This window comes from Pseudonaja textilis, chromosome 1, assembly GCF_049901715.1.
Source record: "Pseudonaja textilis isolate UNSWEBS1 chromosome 1, rPseTex1.2, whole genome shotgun sequence".
In the NCBI taxonomy this organism is placed as follows: domain Eukaryota; kingdom Metazoa; phylum Chordata; class Lepidosauria; order Squamata; family Elapidae; genus Pseudonaja; species Pseudonaja textilis.
In genome coordinates this window covers 44,238,016-44,256,520 of record NC_141990.1, presented here as the reverse complement: position 1 = coordinate 44,256,520, position 18,505 = coordinate 44,238,016, and the positions used below count along the sequence as shown (strand labels likewise).

Below are 18,505 nucleotides of genomic sequence, written 5' to 3'. Positions count from 1 at the left end.
CCCCTCCCCCCCTTCTAAGAAATAAAAGCCATGCAATCAGATGAAAAGATTTGGTATTCTGGCTAAATTCTTGACTGATCTTGACTGAAGACATAATTCACATTGGTTAATATGAGTATACTCTCTCCTTTTTCACTCATTCTGAAATTCCATCTTCATGGAATTTAAGGATTGATGATATATGGCAAGTTGATTTCCACAGCTGTAGATATCAAAGCCTTTCAAGTACAAGATAGTGAAAGAAGCATTTCCCACCCTGCAGCCGCCTAAAATTAAAAGCCAAAATTATTTCTCAGCTTGGCTCCCAAACTTATCTCTTAGCTTGCCTCGCCTCCTTTAAAAAAAACAACCTATTTGCTATAAAAATAAGCAACTTATGTTTTGTAGAATCAAGCAAGAGATGAAAGATACCAGAGTACATTTCCCTGGAGGCCACTTGTTCTAATGTAAAGTAAACAATTTTTAGAAAACTCAAAGATTCCTTCTTCTTCCTGCCCCAATAATTCTGTTGTGTGGAAATATAATTACCATATATGTTTTAAGTATGAAGTTTTATTCTGTGTTTCTGCAAAGGAGAGATAAAATCTAAAAATGTATATGCTTACAAGTACCATTGCAGGAGATTAATTTTCGATTCTAGGTTTAGAGATCTTGGAGTGACATCCCCTCCCCTTGTTATTTCATCTATTTCATAGTGTTGTATGTTGCCCATCCTGCATCTCTGACTCTTCTGAACTTGGGATCCAAAATCCTGTCTCTTGATAGCAGCACAACATCTAAGTGCTAAATATTTTGAACTAAATGTTTTTATTCCACTTTTCTGCTGCCAAACTAAGAAGAAATGGCAGTTTACCACTTCAGCCAACAAAACACTCATAATTTATAGTTAAAAGTTTAAAACATTATGGTAAGAATGTAAATTGAAAAAACAAAGATCAAGCAACAATCTGTGTTATAATGATAAAACTTCTAGCAATAATAAAGTACAATACAATAAAGGTAGCAATGACAAATCACCTACCAAACACTGGAAAAGGTCTGTCTCCAGAAACTTCAGAAATGTTAAAAGAGATGTAGCAATGTTTCTTTCTAAGAGGAAACTATTCCACAGGGCCAGGACACCAAGTGAAAAATAGTGCCTCCTGGCCTCCATTACCCTTATCTCATAGAAGTGGGTTATAAGTAGGAACATCTCCAGGAATCTCCTTTCATGGCATAGGCCCAGATTACCTGAGGAACCACCTCATCCCTACTGTATCACCCATTCCACTGATCCAGCAGGAAGGACATTGTTATAGACTGTATCAGCAAAGAATTTTGACTGGCAAGGCCTACGAGGGAAGTCTTTTCTGCCATTGTTCCCACCTTGTAGAACATCTTAAACCTGGAAGTGAGGTTGATTAGTACTCTTTTGGCCTTCAGAAGAGTATTAAAGCTTGGGTCTGTCAACTAATATGGAAATCTGAGAGTGATGCACAGCTCTGGAGTGGCTGGTGCCTTGAGAATGGTCTGTCTTTTTAACTTTGTATATTTTTATATGGGTTTTTTGTGGGGGTTTTTTTGCTCTCTCTTATTGTAAACAGCCCAGAGTTTCTTGTACAAGTTGCATAAATCTGATTAATAAATATACAATTGTGGATATATTGGCAAGATAAAATATGAAAATAAAATAAAAATAAAAATAAAAATGTTTTTACATGTAAGGCCACACATTCACATTCAAGGTCACACACTCTTGCTCCTCCCCCATACTCAATTTTTAGATGTGGCTCACAGAGCATTCTAAAATTTGTGTCCAAATTTTAAGAGAAAACAAGAAATATTAAAAATGTACATCATCTTTGGTGAGGCCTACATTGCAAGGTGAACAGAATGCATTTTCATTTATTTCAAATTTGGATCAAGCACTTCTAAACTGGGTTCAGCCAGATGTTGGACTGCCATGAAACTCCATTCTTCATAATTTCTTCATAATTTCATTTCTTCATAATTTTTGCAGCATGAAGAAATACAACATGTCTTTTGTTGCTTAAATAAAATTCCATGGCTGGAAAGAGAAGAATATCTGATCTGGTGATCTGTAATTTTGCTTTCAAATAAATCATATCATTGTGACTAGGGGAGTTTTGGTAATTTCCTAGCAGTTATAAAGATCCAGAGGAAAGATTTGGAAGAAATCCCTAGTTTGTTTTTCTCTTCAGCTAGTCATTCATCCTGAACATAGGTGTGCTGAAATTTTGTGAGATGCAGTAAGTAGTTGATACGATGCGGAACAAATAATTATGTTATGCTCAGATAGATTATTCTCTTATATTTTCACTTTAAGACTCCAAAGTTTCCCCAATATTCAACATTCTCTGACTCCTCAGTGTGGTGAATGCCGTTTTTGAGATTTGACATGGATCGTATTGCTGAAAATGTCATCATACTTTTATCTCAAATCAAAAGATTATGGATATTTAAACAGCTTAAGAATTCTGCAGTGTTTTCCATGAAATCTGAAACAATTCTAAGATTCCATCTTGACCTCAAATTGCTGTTGAAAAAAAACATAAAATGTATAGTCATTTATCTTTTTCAGTGCCAGATTATAAAGAATGGAATTCTCTTTTTCCACATTTCATGCTGATTTTGGTCATTCAAATGATCTGAATCAGATTGAGCCAATTCTGGAGTTCCAATCTGGGCCTCTGTATTGGATGGGGCAGAAATCTCCATACACACAGATAAATGATTAAATATAGGGGAAGTGATTTTATTTTATTTAAATCAAATCAAATTTAAGTCCTGGTTCTGTTCATATTTTGATTGTCGGTTCTCAAAACTAAGTATAGTCCTCAGTCCAAAATTGTTCAGTAATGATAAAATATATTTTGTAAGGTTGTACAAAATATACTGTTCAAGGGATAAACCAGTAGCTAGAGGGAAATAAATCTTCTGGAACTTAAACTGGAAAGGGTTTGTAGTGTTTCACGTATAGTCCAGAGGATAATGAAATATTCCATTCCTGGAACGAGACAATTTTCATAACACTAATAATTCAAGTACTTTTTCAGCAATCCTTAAAATAGAACTGTACAATTGTTCGTTTTTATGAAAGGTAGTCCTTGGCTTACATCCATTTGTTCAGTGACCATTCAGAGCTCTGTTAAAATAAAGGACATATGACTGGTTGATAAAATTTTACCACAGAAGTCATGTGATTGTGATGAGGAGCTCAGATGCTCAGCTTGCAGTTACGATGTTACAGGGAGCTAAAGTCAGATGAACACCATTTGTGACCTTCCCTGCTGGCTTCCCACAAAAAAAAAAAGGTAATGTGGAAGCCAACAGGGAAATCACAAGTTGCTCTGATCAATCGCTCTCACCTGTAGCACCCCACTGCCTATGCACAGTCTCTCCTGGCCTCCCCCAACTCACACACCACTTAAAAACCTCTCAAGGCCTTGTAGGAGATGATCAGGCTGAGCCTGAGGTAAAATGCTTCATCAGTCTGAAGCCCCTGAGAGAGACCTAAATTACCCCCCCCCCACACTTTGAAATCCATTGACTCTTATTTGGTGCCAATTCACATTGACCATTAGTAGTTCGGATTCTTATGTATAGGTTGCATGGAATAGACTTGCAGTGCTTTTGAACTCTATCCTGGTACCTTGTATCTTGTGGGATTTCAAAAAGTATGATTCTGAAGTTAAAAGTATTTAATATACATTAGGAAGCGTTTTTATTCATCCTGGGGAAGCTTATTATTGAACTGAAATATATTAGCAGTTTTCCACCTTTACATTAATGGAAACACTATTTTGTTCAAGCCTAACGGGGTAAAAGGAAAGAAAATAAACTGTTTAAATATGGTTTCTAGTCAAATCCATGTGAGGTTTACTATTGAATTTATAGGAGCCATGCTTAATGGATATAGCTTATTGGATTCACTATGGAGTCCTTGATGTTTCATTACCTGACTAGATAACATCAACAGTTTCCATCATCACACTCATAAACACTGATGATGTTCTCTATTCATGTAATGAAATATATATAATTTCTCAATCTCTGTACTCTTATTTTTTTCCACAGGTTATATCAAATTGTTTTTTGAAGCACTTGTATGCAGAACATGTGCTGTACCATGGAACTATTGCCCCAGTAATAACTAATGATAACAGTTTGCTGTCTTTGCTATCAGATGTAGTTTCTAGAAACAAAGATGGAAGCTGTCTCTCTGCCTGCCTGCCTGCCTGCCTGCCTGCCTGCCTGCCTGCCTGCCTACCTACCTACCTACCTATCTATCATCTTCCTACTAGCTCACAGCAACTCTAGGCAGCTTACAAACAGTAAAAATAGAAAATAGAAAAAAAAATACTCCTCCCCATTGCACTCCTAAACTCTGGGTTTCGGAGGCTTCTGGATGTAATAATACAGGGATAGAGTAGATTTTTTTTTTTTTTGCTCTGTTTTGGCAGGACTCTTATCCCTGCAATTTTAATTTCTTTTTCTGTTATTATTTTCAAGTTATAATGAAGCAATATCTGGTTAAACATTCAACTGAAGGTTTACTTAATAGATTAAAGCACTTTTATAATAAGTAAACAAAGTAAAAAGAATCTTACATAAAGCAATGAGGAAAAAAGTGTAATCAATTTCTTTTGCCAGCACATAATACAGACCATTTCAAATAGCAATAGAAAACAGGTTAGAGTGGGGGAGGGTGATTTATAGACTGGGGATATTGCAACCTGTGAAACAAAAGACACTGGTCAGAATCAGCTTTTTTTGCTCTCAGCTTCACTGAAATTTCTAGAAGAAAGAATCTAGAGGTTTTCAAGAATTACAATGTATGGCAAGTCAAGATAACAGAATAATTGGAAATGCTCAAAGATTAAGATTTCATAATCAATCAATAATAATATTGCACTATATAGTATATACTCCTATGACGATAAGGTGAGTTATGTTTCAGAGTTTTTCAATTTTTATTTATATGTACAAGCAAGTAAATAATTAAGGGCAATTTCAGATGACCTTCCATTCTGCTTTACTAATCAAATATTAACTGCAGTATCAGTTACCTGAAGGGCTTGTTGTTTTATAATAATATATAAATAAGAACATAGGCTATATATTAGATCTATTGCCTTAAATTTGAATAGAATACATTGGAATACAGTCATGAGTATTCACAAAGAACAGTCAGATTATGGGATTCTGACCCATGGATTGAAGTTTATTGAACTTTAGGATGAAAAGTACAGACATTATAATAACTTTAAAATAAGAATTGAACACAGAATTGAGCAAGTATTTATTTATTTAACTTGAACCATTGAATCATGTAGAACCCACATCATCCAGGTTGGTTTTTATCAGAGAAAAGAATCCTGTAGACCAGGGGTGTCAAACTTGTGGCCCAAGGGGGAAAAAGTCCAGATACGTCACGTGACACTGTCATGATGCTCCGAGTTTGACACCCCTGCTATAGACCATAGGTGTCTAATTTTTGGCTTGCTTGGGCCACGCTAAGTAAAGAGGAATTGTCTTGGTTAGCATATAAATATGTAATACAGATAATATATATAAATAACAAACATACTTTACTTTTAATCTTTTTTGTTATATTGTGGGGTCACATTACTAGCTGTCCAGGATAACATATAGCCTGTGGGTCAGACTTGCTGCTGTAGACATTCATGTTCCAAGCATATAAAATTTTATAGGTCAAAACTAAAAATCTGAATTGCACCCATATGACTGTCAGAACCCCGTATGGGGTCCTGAAGCACAGGCATAATGTACTTTCAGGGCAACCTGTTAACAAATGAGCAACTGCATTTTTTTTACCATCTGAACTTTGGGGCAACTTCAAGTCAAGTCCATGTAAAGCAGACTGCAATGGCCCTGATTTTTGTTTGTGTTGGTGATGGTGTGAGTTACTCTTGCAATAACTTTGTACCTCAGAAAGGGTTAGAATGGAATGGAATGGAATAGAATAGAATAGAATAGAATAGAATAGAATAGAATAGAATAGAATTCTTTATTGGCCAAGTTGCAACTGGTATGCCAGGCAAAAGCCTCCCTGGTCACAGTCTCCATTTGCTCAAATAGCAGTAAATCTTAGAGGACCTCAAGTCACAGATCTGCTCCTTTAAGATAGGACCTCAATCAAAACAACACTAGAGTTGACAGAAAATCCTGATGCACAAACAGGAGTTCCATCTTCCCTGGTTCAGTTTCAGTCCATTTGGCCTCATCTATACTCTCAACAGTCTCTAGACATAATAGCATATGATATAAAACAGTGGAATCAATTATAAAAAGAGGTGATATTCTCCAAGTGGAGGCTATAGCTATCTGTCAGGTATGCTTTAATGTGAATTCCTGCATTGAGCAGAGGCTGGGACTTAGTGGCTTTATAAATTCTATAAGAATCTATACAGTTCTAAGTGTAATTCATAAATATGAATACTGACCAAAACAGTGATTAAGACTTTATTTTCATTCTACTTTTAGCCAAAATGATTTAAGGGTGGACCAGTTATGACAATCCCTATTTTTCTTACTGAGTTCGGGTATATGGAAAAAAGAGATACAAGGTCTATCCCTTTTATATTTTGGATTCTAGACACAGGAGGGGATATTTAGAGTATCTTATTTATTGAAAGGATACCATCTTTGTAAATGCGTCCATTTATTGTTACAAAGAATATTTTGAAAATTATTAGAAATGTTAATTATATCTAATTTGTAAACATTTTGCTTGGGAAATATGTATGAACTTATTTATTATGGCTACAAATGTATGTACATTTATTCTTGATAAAGCAGGGAAATGATTGAAATATTTATATGAAATAGCCACGATTCTTTGATATGAAGTTGCAGTTATGAGAAATGAGAGAAGAAAAATTAGTATGCTTCCCATGAGGTATTGACAATATCTAAAGAAACTGTAAAATCTAGGTGAGAGATTTAAGATTATGAATACAATATGCATAATATGATGGCTAAACATTTTTCCATGCTTTGAAAGTTAATCTGATTAACATGCTGGCTTAGAAGAGACATTATCTCCCTTATCTCCAGGAAACATTTGGTAGGAATTTTGGAATGCCATCTTGGGGAAACCCAGATTGCAGTTCTGCAACATAATAATTCTGTTTATGAATGGTGTTCACAAAGCAGGATCCACAATTAAAAGAGAAATTGAAAAGAAAGAAAATGTTCCTTCTCTGGATGAGCAGAATTCATTCAAGAAATTGATATACAGTATATCTTCAATTCTAAAAATTTAGAAATTAATTCATATTTTACTTAGGGCTATGTAACAACATTCATGCAAGAGGGTTAGGTGGCAGATGAAAGGTTATCCCAAAGTTTGAACATGGCTTTATAAATTCTATAAGAATCTATACATTTCTAAGTGTAATTCATAAATGTGAATACTGACCAAAACAGTGATTAAGACTTTATTTTCATTCCACTTTTAGCCAAAATGATTTAAGGGTGGACCAGTAATGACAATCCCCATTTTTCTCACTGAGTTCGGGTATATGGGAAAAAGAGATACAAGGTCTATCCCACAGCATAAAAGTGAAATCCCAAACAGTTTATGAACATGGAGCAACTTTAGTGGTCAGAGAATGCTGTTTCTTGAAAGTTTCAAAATCCTCCAAAAAGAAATGGGGAGAAGGGAAAAGATAGGAGACTGTATAGTCTAAAATGAATGGAGGAAAAGGCACACAAGTTATTTATTTATTTAGTGATGTTTATGTAGTGTCTATTGAAAGTAGCAATCCTTTGAGAGCTGTATGCAACAAAATTTCATTTTAACGTATGCCGATTAGTTTACATTCAAAGTAATAATAAAGTTATACTAAGTTTCAAAGAACAATCTAAATTCTTGTAATAGTGCTACAATGCAAATGAGGCACCTACAGGTAGCCTTTGACCACAAGTGAGCCCAAAATTTTTGTTGTTAAGTGAGACATTTGTTAAGTGAGTTTTGCCCCATATTATGACCTTTCTTGCCATAGCTGTTAAGTGAATCATTGCAATTGATAAGTTAGTAACCTAATTGTTAAATGAATCTGGCTTCCATATTGACTTTGCTTGTCAAAAGGCTGCAAAAGAAAATCTCATTATCTTGGAACACAGCAATGGTAATTAGTAAGAACCAGTTGCCAAGCATCTGAATTTTGATCACATGATCATGGGCATGCTACAAAGGTTGTAAGTCTGAAAAATAGTCATAAGTCATTTTTTTAGTGCTGATGTAACTTTGAATAGTCACTAAATGAACCGTTGTAAGTTGAAGACTACCTGTACATTAGTTTGGAAAAGTACAATAATATTTAATAAAAAAGAATCCTTTAACATGGACCCTATTTTCAATAATGATATTCAGCAGATATGAGAAAGACAATGTTATTATTGAAGAAAAATGGAACAGAATGTTAAAGTTTGCAATGTCTGAAATCTTGAAAACAGCAAACATTTTATTGAAGGATCCTTTTGTAACATTTAGCAGGAAAATGCTGATTTGTTTTATTCCTACTTAAGGGAAAATGATTCCCATGAAGCAATAGATGGCAGCTCTGTATATACTCTGTATATATGCCTTATGTGGCTGTGTGCATGTGTGTATATGCATGTCCATATATATGTGTATACATACCCACACACTGCATTTGCATTTAATTGCAGAAGCCAAAACCGAAACCAATTGCAGAAGCCATACACACCCACATGCAATTTTCATTTAATTGAGGAATCCAAACACTCTTAAGGATGGTTGTTTAAAGTAGATGAACCGTCTGAGTCCACATTAGGAGAAACATTACCAGCAGGACAATCAGGAACTGGCACCAAGAGCATTTGCAGGACAATGAGCTCTTGTTTTATGCTTGTTTCTATTTCCTTTCCTTCCTATTTTGAAAGGTGATGATAAGCTCTCTATTGCTCTGATATTATATTGCTGTTTGACTTTTTATATTTTGTGAGTAATATTTTTGCAAGCCATATAAACTGAATAATCTCCCCTGAATGAATTTTAGGTTAAATGGCCAATGGGCCTCACACATTTTCTTAAGGTTGCATTGCTTCAGAGAGTAAATGATGCAGAAATTCAGTGTGGGGGGTAGTAGACATTTTTGACAGCCTGTACTCATCATGTCAGAGGGCTATATTAATACTTCCATGAAGAAAATGGTTTCATTCAGTTAACTGTGCCAAAGCTTTTGCTGACACAGATGGTATTCCATGGTTCTTTACTTGATTTTCTGAGTTGCCCACATTCAGAATTTCTGCAATGGTTGCTACCTGAAGGCACATTTTTCTAGTAGAGCAATGTATTCCATTAATTTCACCAGCCTGCTGCTTTTATAATTTTGCTACTAGAAGAAAAAAAAGCTAAATTTCTTAAGTTTGTTTTAAATCACAGCTTCCACTGGCAAACAGTATTTTTAATAGGGGAAATATCATGGAGACTCACCAGAATTAATCTAACATGTGCAAGTGCATTCTTTGTCAACAATATGTAGTTTATTTCTTTGCAAAAGTCCTAGAAACCTGTTACACTAACTAAAAACACTGGAGCATGTTATGTCTGATTACATAGCATTTACCATGATTTTATTAGAAAAAAATGCTAACCATCACAAAACACCTGCATCATTATTACCTTTAATATCATTCCTGGACAAGTTTGAGTTCACTTAATACTTCTGAGTTTGTTTCACTTAATACTTGTTAACACGTTGTAGGCTACGTAGATTCACACTCAATAAGATTCCTACAGATCTTTTAAAAAAATTTTCTTACATTTGAGGAATTAAAATATTTTTAGGATTAGACCACTTTAAAAGTCAGGCAGGAGATTGTTTTTGGAAATGTTACCTCACACAAACATTTTAAAAAACTTATTTTGATAAAGATTATTCCCCTTATTCCCCAAAACAGCAACCACCTTTTGGAGCTTTGTCATATTACTGACAATGATAAGAGTTTGGCAAGATAGATCTCTTAAAAAGGTGAGGCAAATAAAAGAAACACCACAAGAATTTTCCTTTGCTCTCACCCTGGCATCTGTGGAAAGTTTCCAACAGTCATAGCACTTTAGCTGCTACTATTAAAATAGCATGTTATTTTATTGACAATTACTATTAAAATAAATGCTTTTTAAAAATTTGTGCTTGTTGATACTGCTTTGTGACTTTGATAGGCTTTGAATATATTTATTCTTTCTTCCTTCTATTGTATGTTTATATACATTTTTGCTTTCAAATAGATTTGCAAAGTATTACAGGAAGGCATTACTTGTATCAGTAACACTGGGTACACTATTGTGGATGGGCACTCTTGTTTCTGTATTGAAATATGCATACATTAAGTATATGCTTATATATTAATTACTACTAATATTAATTAAACCTCAGAAAACTTATATATTAATATATCTACAATAATATCTCTACCTGGTAGTTAATAAAGAATCCTTGATACCTACAACTTCAAGGAGGCATCAGTATAAAACGGATCCAATGAACTTACTGCCAAGGAAATATTCAAATGCTACCTGAAAATAGTGAATTTGGGGAAAAGACCTCTTGCATGTCAGTGCATTTTAGGAAATGTTCCATGACATTTTATGGATTCTTGAAAATGGTTTCTTTAAAATGCTTTCCAGAATTTATTGTGTTGTAATTATACAAAATACCTTTTGTGGCCACAGACCTCCAAAATTTAAGATGTAAATCATATAATTTCTTGAAGCTTTCTCAAACCGCTGTGACATCATGGCCTCCCAGGGGTCCACGGACCAAAGGTTAAGAACCACTAGTCTAGACAATTTCTCTTGATAACATATACCAACAATACATCATTTTATAAAAATTCTATTTAAGAATTAACACAATGCAAATTTCAGCCCCTTCAGCTACATATATTTGCACAATTCAATCTATATATTATAATAAAAAATATACAAGTGAAACAAGAGGGATTCATAGTTCAAAACTATGTTTCAACATATTTTATTTTTTTAGTATTAACTTCCTTGCAAATTTCACAAAATTATGGTTACAAGCAAAAGGTACAGCTTTTCAGTGTTTTTATCTATTAGACCAGGGGTGTCAAACTCATGGTGTCATTTTGTCACGTGACATATCACAACTTTTTTTCCCATTCGCTAAACCGGGGGTGGGTATGTTCTGAGAGGCACCTATTGGATATTTCAGGCAGATACTGAACTGAGATGTTTTAATAACTGTGCCATGCTTTTTTCAAGAGGCATCTGAACTTTCTGGTTTTTCTTTGAATAAGTTTCGCTTCTCATCCAAGCTTTTTCAGCTCTTCAGGGACAACTATGATCTGGATGACTGAAAATCTCCACTGACTTTTAATAACTGTCTTCCTCTTTGTATTGCAAAGAAACTACAGAATGCATGTTTGCTCACTAGTCTAAAAGAAGTAACTTTTTAATGTAAACTTGAACAGATATGGAGACATACCTACTGTGCCTTTGCTTGAGCAGATTTGTGCTACCTATCTGGCTTGTACAACAGGTATTGTTAGGTGTATTTCCTCAATTTTTGCTGGCTTTGCACAAGAATATAGTGGTGTAACAGTGAAATGACAGGTCTAAGAGATACATACTTTCAGGAACTCAGAAGTTACACTTTAAGACTGTGCTGAACAAAATGGGAGTATGGGAGAGGAGTACAAAAAAACCCTTGACAAAATCCTGGTGTCAGGTCCCCTCGCAACTAGCAAATATTCACAGGTGACATTCTAAAGTAGGAAGGCTGCAAACCCCTTTCTTTCCTAACATGGGTTTAAGGCAAGTAATCTGGGCCAGTATACAAACGTCTGAATTAAAAAAGAAAAAAAAAACACTATTTGACAGTAATTCACAACAGACTAAGCAGAATCAAGATTGGCAATTGGGACAGCGAATTTTACGAGGGTGTAATTTTCCGCAGACTCAAGAAATCGGTGAACTACAATCCTGAATCCATTCCATCTGGCAGCTTCCCGTTAAATTACACGGGTGGCTCTCGAATAAGTCTTTCTTTAATTGCAAGCAGCAGCCCTTGAATAAGAATAAGAAGTTAGTTAGCTTTTACTGGGATGTTGTTATACCCGAGAAAAGCCGCCTTACCCTGAAACACGCTATTGCCCCCAAATCGCCCATGCTCCAGGGCAGCTTGGAGTCAAGGCTCCCTGATATTCGGCGACTTCTGACTCGAAAAGGCCCGGGCCGCAGGCGTACCAAACTGAGGACGCCGCCGTCACCTTCCCCTCTCCAGGCCCGCCTCGCCCCCAGACCCTCTCGGCGCTCCGCAACCGCCGCTGGAGGGGAAGCCCCGGCTGCCAAAGGAAGGCGGAGTCGGAAGCGCGAAAGCAACGCGGCCGCTGCAGGGCGGGCCCGAAAGCGGCTGGGGGAGGGGGTTAGAAACTGGCCGCGGCTGCTGCTCCTGCGAGAGGGGGTCTCGGAGCGAGCGGGCGGCAGGCGGACGGGGCAAGCGGACCCGTCTTTTGCCGAGCAACTGCGCCGGAGTCGTGTGGGGCCAGAGCAGCGTCCGCGGCAGGGAGGGAACGCGAGCGGGCAGCGCGTGCCGCGGGTGCTGAGTGGGCAGCCGCAACCGCGGCGCGAGTGAATGAGTTGCCTCCCGCCCGCCGCTTCTTCCTCCTGCCTTCTCAGACGGAGCCGGCGGCTCGAGGTCGAGCTCGGACGTTAACGCCGCAGCGCCCAAAATGGACGGTTTCGCCGGCAGTTTGGGTAAGTTGAGGCGCCTGGTAAATGGCTGGGGGCGGCCGGGAGCCGAGTCGGTGGCGGTCGTTTCGGGGAAGCGTTGTCACACAAGTGCGCGTCTCTGCCTGAGCTCCAGGCCAGGTCCATTTCCTCCCTCGGATTCTTTCGCGCGGAGGGACAGGCTAGGGACTTGGGCGACCCGAAACCTTCCTCAGACTCCTCCTTGATCCTCAAGGTGAATGCTTTTTCGCGGCAAAGTGTAACGGCGGAGATTCTTTCCCCTGACCTTCCGCTCTGCAAGGCTTGTCTAACGAAGTCGTTCGCCTGAAAAATGCATACTGGCGAAGGGAGGGAGAAGGCGGGTGGGAAGAGAAAATGAGAGGTTGGTGAATATTGAGAAAAAACCATGGATGTATTTCGGGGGGAAAAATTACAAATTGGAACGAGTAGAGTGACTCTAGGACGTTTAACTAAGTTACTGTAGTATACAAATCTGATACGCACAAATTCATTGTTTTTTTTTCTGGAGCGAAGTACACGCTAATGTATACATGACTTTATCGTTCAATTGCTCTCTTTTCAAGGAAAAAAACGAGCGGTTCTTGTTCCTGCTACGTTCTGATCTCTCCAACGGCGCTGATAAAACCATAAGTAGATGCATTAAAAGTCTTTCTATGGAGAGGAAACGGATAGCATCTTTGCTACCTTGACTGAAGTCTCTCTCCATGCCTGTTCAGTTCTTTCTTTCTTGGGAGTTACTTTCCTCCTCCAGATTTTCTGCAGGTCTTGGTGTGTTTGTGTTATGTGTTTGTGTGTACACACACATGTATGTATATGTACATATATATGTATACACACACATATATCAGGAAATGATTGCATTGAAGTTATTGTAGGTGAATCTGTTATTTGTCCTTAGGTGGTGAATCCAAATTAATATTTCTACTTACTTCCAGGACAAAGAGATAAAAAACGGACATTTTGTCCCCCCTGTAAATTTCAGAAATTTATAAAAAATCTCTCTAGTGAAATATTTTCTTTTACTGTAATGAATGCAATAAAACAAGTACTCATATTTGTTATATTTCCCTTAAAATACTAACATGTAATAAGATTTTTTACAATCTAATCAGAGTACTACAGTTTTTGTACTCAAATAATGTACAGAGGACAAACAGTGCAGAACAGCTCTCAAATGCAAGAAGAGCAAGATACATTTCTGCTCATCCTGTGCATTGCTAATTTTCACCAAAGAAGGAAGGAATGAGGATTCAGTGCCTCATTTCTTTATGGGTTTTTCTATTGCCAGCTTTTACTCTAGAGGCCAGTGGGTCAATTCCACCTGGATTCTTGAGCCCTAAGTATTTAAGGACATTAAACTGTTTTATTGCTTATTGATAATTTCTCCTGAATTGTGATTTTTTTGGGGTAACTTGTCGAACTGAATTTATAATAGATTTTTTTAAAGATTCTGTAGCTTTGTAGAAAAATTAACACATTGTAAAGTAAAATAAATTAATAGGCATATTATAATAAATAGAACCAAATAATAATTGAAATAGTAAATCAGTGTTTACATACTGTATTGTATGTTCTTTAAACAGCAACATTAATTTACACTTGTAAGTGGTGATATGAAAATGAACAATGCATTTATTCCAATTTTCCAGAAATTTCTGGATTGTTTTCCTGAGAAGAGTAGGAAAAATACTCCTTTTCTAATGGCTTCAAAATTTCTGAAAATGTTACATCTTTGCACAAGATGGCAAAACGTTGCTTTGAGATATGATTCTGATCTAACCTATGTTATATTGATGCCTTATAAAAAGGCTGTGCATTTAGACTTAAGTTCGATCTTGTGCTTATCTAATTTGCAAGTAACTGTCGAGGGAGGGGAAGTGAGGGAGAAATCCCTGAAAGTCATGAATACTATGTTCTTCCCTTGAGAGAGTCTTCCCACAGGGACATTTGTCAGTTTTTTTATGATGAGCCAGCAAACAAAACCTAAGGAAAAACAAGGACGAGAACAAATAATCATAAGTCTGAATGTATTTAAACTTAGTCTGCAGCAATGGGCTCATAGAGCTATGAGGCTGTGGGAGAGGTGATCATTGAGGAAAGAAGTGCACTGGTTAGAATGCAGTATTACAGGCTAACTCACTACTCATTCCAGGAGTTCGATTCTGAGTAGCTCAAAGTTGACTCAGCCTTCCATCATTCCAAGGTTGATAAAATGAGGACCCAGATTGTTGGGGACAATCTGCTGATTCTGTAAACCACTTAGAGAGGCCGGAAAGCACCATGAAGCGGTATATAAGTCTAAGTGCTATTGCTATTAGTTTCTAAGACACCAGGGCCTGGTCCTAAGAACAGGTGGCAGTGGTGGCTCAAGGCAGTGGAGGGCAGAGAAAATGTATACATGAATAAATTGAGTTTATGTAATGCAGGTCATATGAAACCTGGGAATCATCAGTACAATACATTTAATTAGTTTTGTGAACTGTAATTATACTTTTGAACTGTTTTGGACCATTTAAAAATGACCATAATGAAACAATTAAAAATGAAGTTACAGATTCATATTAATGTATACATTATAGATAGGAAAAATGGAGGATCCTAAGCCTAAATATTCAAGCAAAGTATGGTATCATTACTCCAATCAATTATACTCCTAAATATTCTTTTACATTTAGGAGTATAGTTGATTGGAGTAACGATACCTTATTTTTCTTCTCTGCAATAGCTTGACTGGAGAATTGGATTGAAGATTGGAGGTAGAATATATAGCTATTTTTCTTGTATGATTTGAAAGAAGTTTGAAAAACGTTTGGTGCTTACTTCATTTAATCTCTTGCAAGAGAGTAGCAACTTATCCAGTTTTTTAAAAGGGAACTTTATTCTTATGTCCTTTTTTAAAAATTGTGACTTGACTACAGAGTAATACAATTTCTTAATGTCCTTACCTCCACCCAACTGCCTATTGCATTTAACCTTCGCATCCATACACCTGTTTTGTAATAGCATAGCAATAAATATAAATTATAATGCTCACATAGGACTAATACAATGGCAGCATGAATGAAGATCTGATTCCATTCTTCTTGGGAAAATATTTCTGATAGTCTTGGAATGCTTAAGCAACATGTTGATTTCCATCTGCCCTTTCTCTTTCTTTTTATCCATATGATCATGTTAATTTTCATGGAAAGGTATTTCCTAAATGAGGTTTTCATGTCAGCATACGTCTCAAATATAGTTTGTTCCAGTTCATTTGGAAAGGCACAAAGAATAGAAATTAATATTTTGCCATTGAGAATTTGTAGATAATGCTAACCAAATGTTGATTTTTAGTTTCTTGAGTTGTAGTTATATCAAAAGCTGGTCCTTAGTCCTGTTGAAATTCTAAATCTATGTAGCTGAATAAATATAGGTTAACTAAAACTAAAACTATCTGCATGGCATTAATACTGTAAGCTGATCAGTGTATACTGTTAAGTTCTTCCTGAAAAAAAAAATCATTGTGATTGGGAAAAAAAAACTTAAGAAGAAGTTGGATTATAATGCTGCTTTTTTACCTAAGTTCTCACTTGTAGTTTGAAGTGGCCATAATACCAATTTATACCATAAGTAAGAATTTGGTTTCTGCTCCTTATCAGGTGTAGAATGCAGTTGAAATATGAAATATGCTTGTACAAATATAACAATATTTCATTAAAAGTTGGTGCTATTGCATTAGTGAAATTTGTTTTATTGTTGTAAGGTAGAAGATTTAGCAAAATATACTATATAAGCATTTCAGTTTTAACTATATTTCTTTTTATCATAACATTTTTATAGGAATTTGTGGAGTGAAATGAAAAAAGGGTTAGAGATTCAGCATCTGAAGGTCAAAGTCATTTGATGAATCAGTGGTTGGAAAATTGGGTCGTTTTCCCATAGTAGAACTAGTTGTCCCTTTCCAAATTTTCTGAAGTACTTGCCCATAGTTGCTGATTCAGGGGTTGAAAAGTTAAATTATAAGTTAAGGAATTTCCTAAAAAAGCATATTTACATGAAATCTTATTGTAGAAAGTGAAAGCTGAGATAAGAATGTAGAAATAATTGTCAGATTGCTTCTAAGGAAGCATATTTTTTTCCCCCTGTTGAAATCTCTTCAGTAAAGATTAAGTTTCAAACACTTTTAGTCACGCAAATTCCTACTGTAATGCTGTGCATTATTACTTTATGAAAATAATAATACTGGCCAACCTGAGTGGTATTTTAAAAGGTTTATATTTTATTAGTTGCATCTTTATTTGTATCATTTTAAAACATATTTTCAAGGCAAGCTTCAGAATAATAAAAATATACTGTCTAGATTTCTCACCTAATTCCTATTTTATTTTGGAGCAAAGCCTATTGCTCTAGATGATACAGATTTGGATTCCATTTCTATATATATGACTTGGGATTTAGCTTACTGTGTTTCTCATATACATTCTGCCTCAATTTAATATGCTTTTGCAGCCTGTGTAGGTTGTTAAGTGATTTGTGGAGTGACATATCAGAATTACAAAATTACAGAATAACAGAGTTAGAAGGGATGTTGGAAGACTTCTAGTCCAGGCCTCTGCTTAAGAAGGAGATCCTATACAATTTTAGACAAATGACTATCCAATTTTTTTTAAAAAAAACTCCAATGATAGAGCACCCATAACTTCTAGGCAACCTGTTCCACTGATTAATTATTCTCACTTACAGGATATTTCTCCTTAATTCCATGTTGAATCTGTCTTTGATACGCTTCCATCCATTGCTTCTTTTCTTGCCTTCAGATGCTTTGGAGAATAAATTGACCCCCTCCTCTCTGTGGCAGCCCTTGTGGAAGTTGCTATCAAGTCATTCCTAGTCTTTCTTTTCATTAGAGTAGACATAATCAGTTCCTGCAACCATACATTATATATTTGGTTTTGTGAGTTACATCACAGTTTAGGGATGCTGCACAAATCCTGAGCTTGAGCTTGAGAGGATAAATCACAGGGTGTCAAATAACCCATCAGTGCTTTCCTAAAGCAGACTGGGAGTGGGGTGGGGGACATCTGATTAACATAACCCCCAAACTAAAAGGTATACTGTATAAGATACTGTCCTCCATGAAAATATAGTCTCACAGTCTTGACTTTTTCCAGAAGATGGCCAGTATAACTTTGCCTGCTGTGGGCTGTTGCACTGGGTATGCTTACTTTGGAGACATAATCATCTATTGATGCTAAAGAAAGGCTGAAGAAATGTATTTGTTGGTGACTGTCTTTGAAAGGTACTTAGAAACCTCAGTATCGTTTGTCTTAAAAACAGGATTGTCTCAGGGAAGAAATTGGTAACTGATTATTTACCCAATTAACCTTTTAGAAGTCACACTGCAATTGTATTTTAAAGCTTACGTTTTATGAGTTTTGCAACACTTTTCTCCAAAGCTCATACAAAAGCAGATATAAGAAGAAAATATGCTAAAATAGACATATTAATGAACTTAACAAATATCACTTTAGGAACAATTGTTTATGGTAATGTATATATTAAGAAAGCATAACTAAATCTGGGTATATGAAAATATATGATTTTTAAATAGGAAAAGTGATTTATTCTAACTGAAAATATAAATTGGGCCATAATTACATATGAACAAAAACTGATGGTAAGAATTATTTAAAGAATTTATAAGGGCAGTTAACTTAATTTATAACTCTGACATGTATATCTGTAATAATAAAAAGC

At 36.0% G+C, this 18,505-nt stretch overlaps 1 protein-coding gene and 1 long non-coding RNA gene across 3 annotated transcripts in view; one reads left to right on the top strand and one right to left on the bottom strand.

Moving 5' to 3' along the window:
• The window catches only part of LOC113433312 (uncharacterized), a 34,051-nt gene extending 16,379 nt beyond the window's left edge, over positions 1–17,672 (bottom strand). The window contains exons 1-2 of the long non-coding RNA XR_015743478.1: positions 17,490–17,672; positions 12,155–13,072 (exon numbers count right to left, since the gene is read on the bottom strand). This is a non-coding gene — a long non-coding RNA (uncharacterized LOC113433312). The remainder of the gene's footprint in view (positions 1–12,154; positions 13,073–17,489) is intronic.
• EML4 (EMAP like 4) overlaps positions 12,488–18,505 on the top strand; it is a 136,239-nt gene continuing 130,221 nt past the window's right edge. Inside the window, exon 1 of one of the 2 annotated variants that reach the window (XM_026695830.2) lies at positions 12,488–12,775. In XM_026695830.2, coding sequence (XP_026551615.1) covers positions 12,751–12,775 — 25 coding nt within the window. In that variant the 5' untranslated portion in view covers positions 12,488–12,750. The remainder of the gene's footprint in view (positions 12,776–18,505) is intronic. The other variant, XM_087932653.1, reaches the window with a different exon arrangement.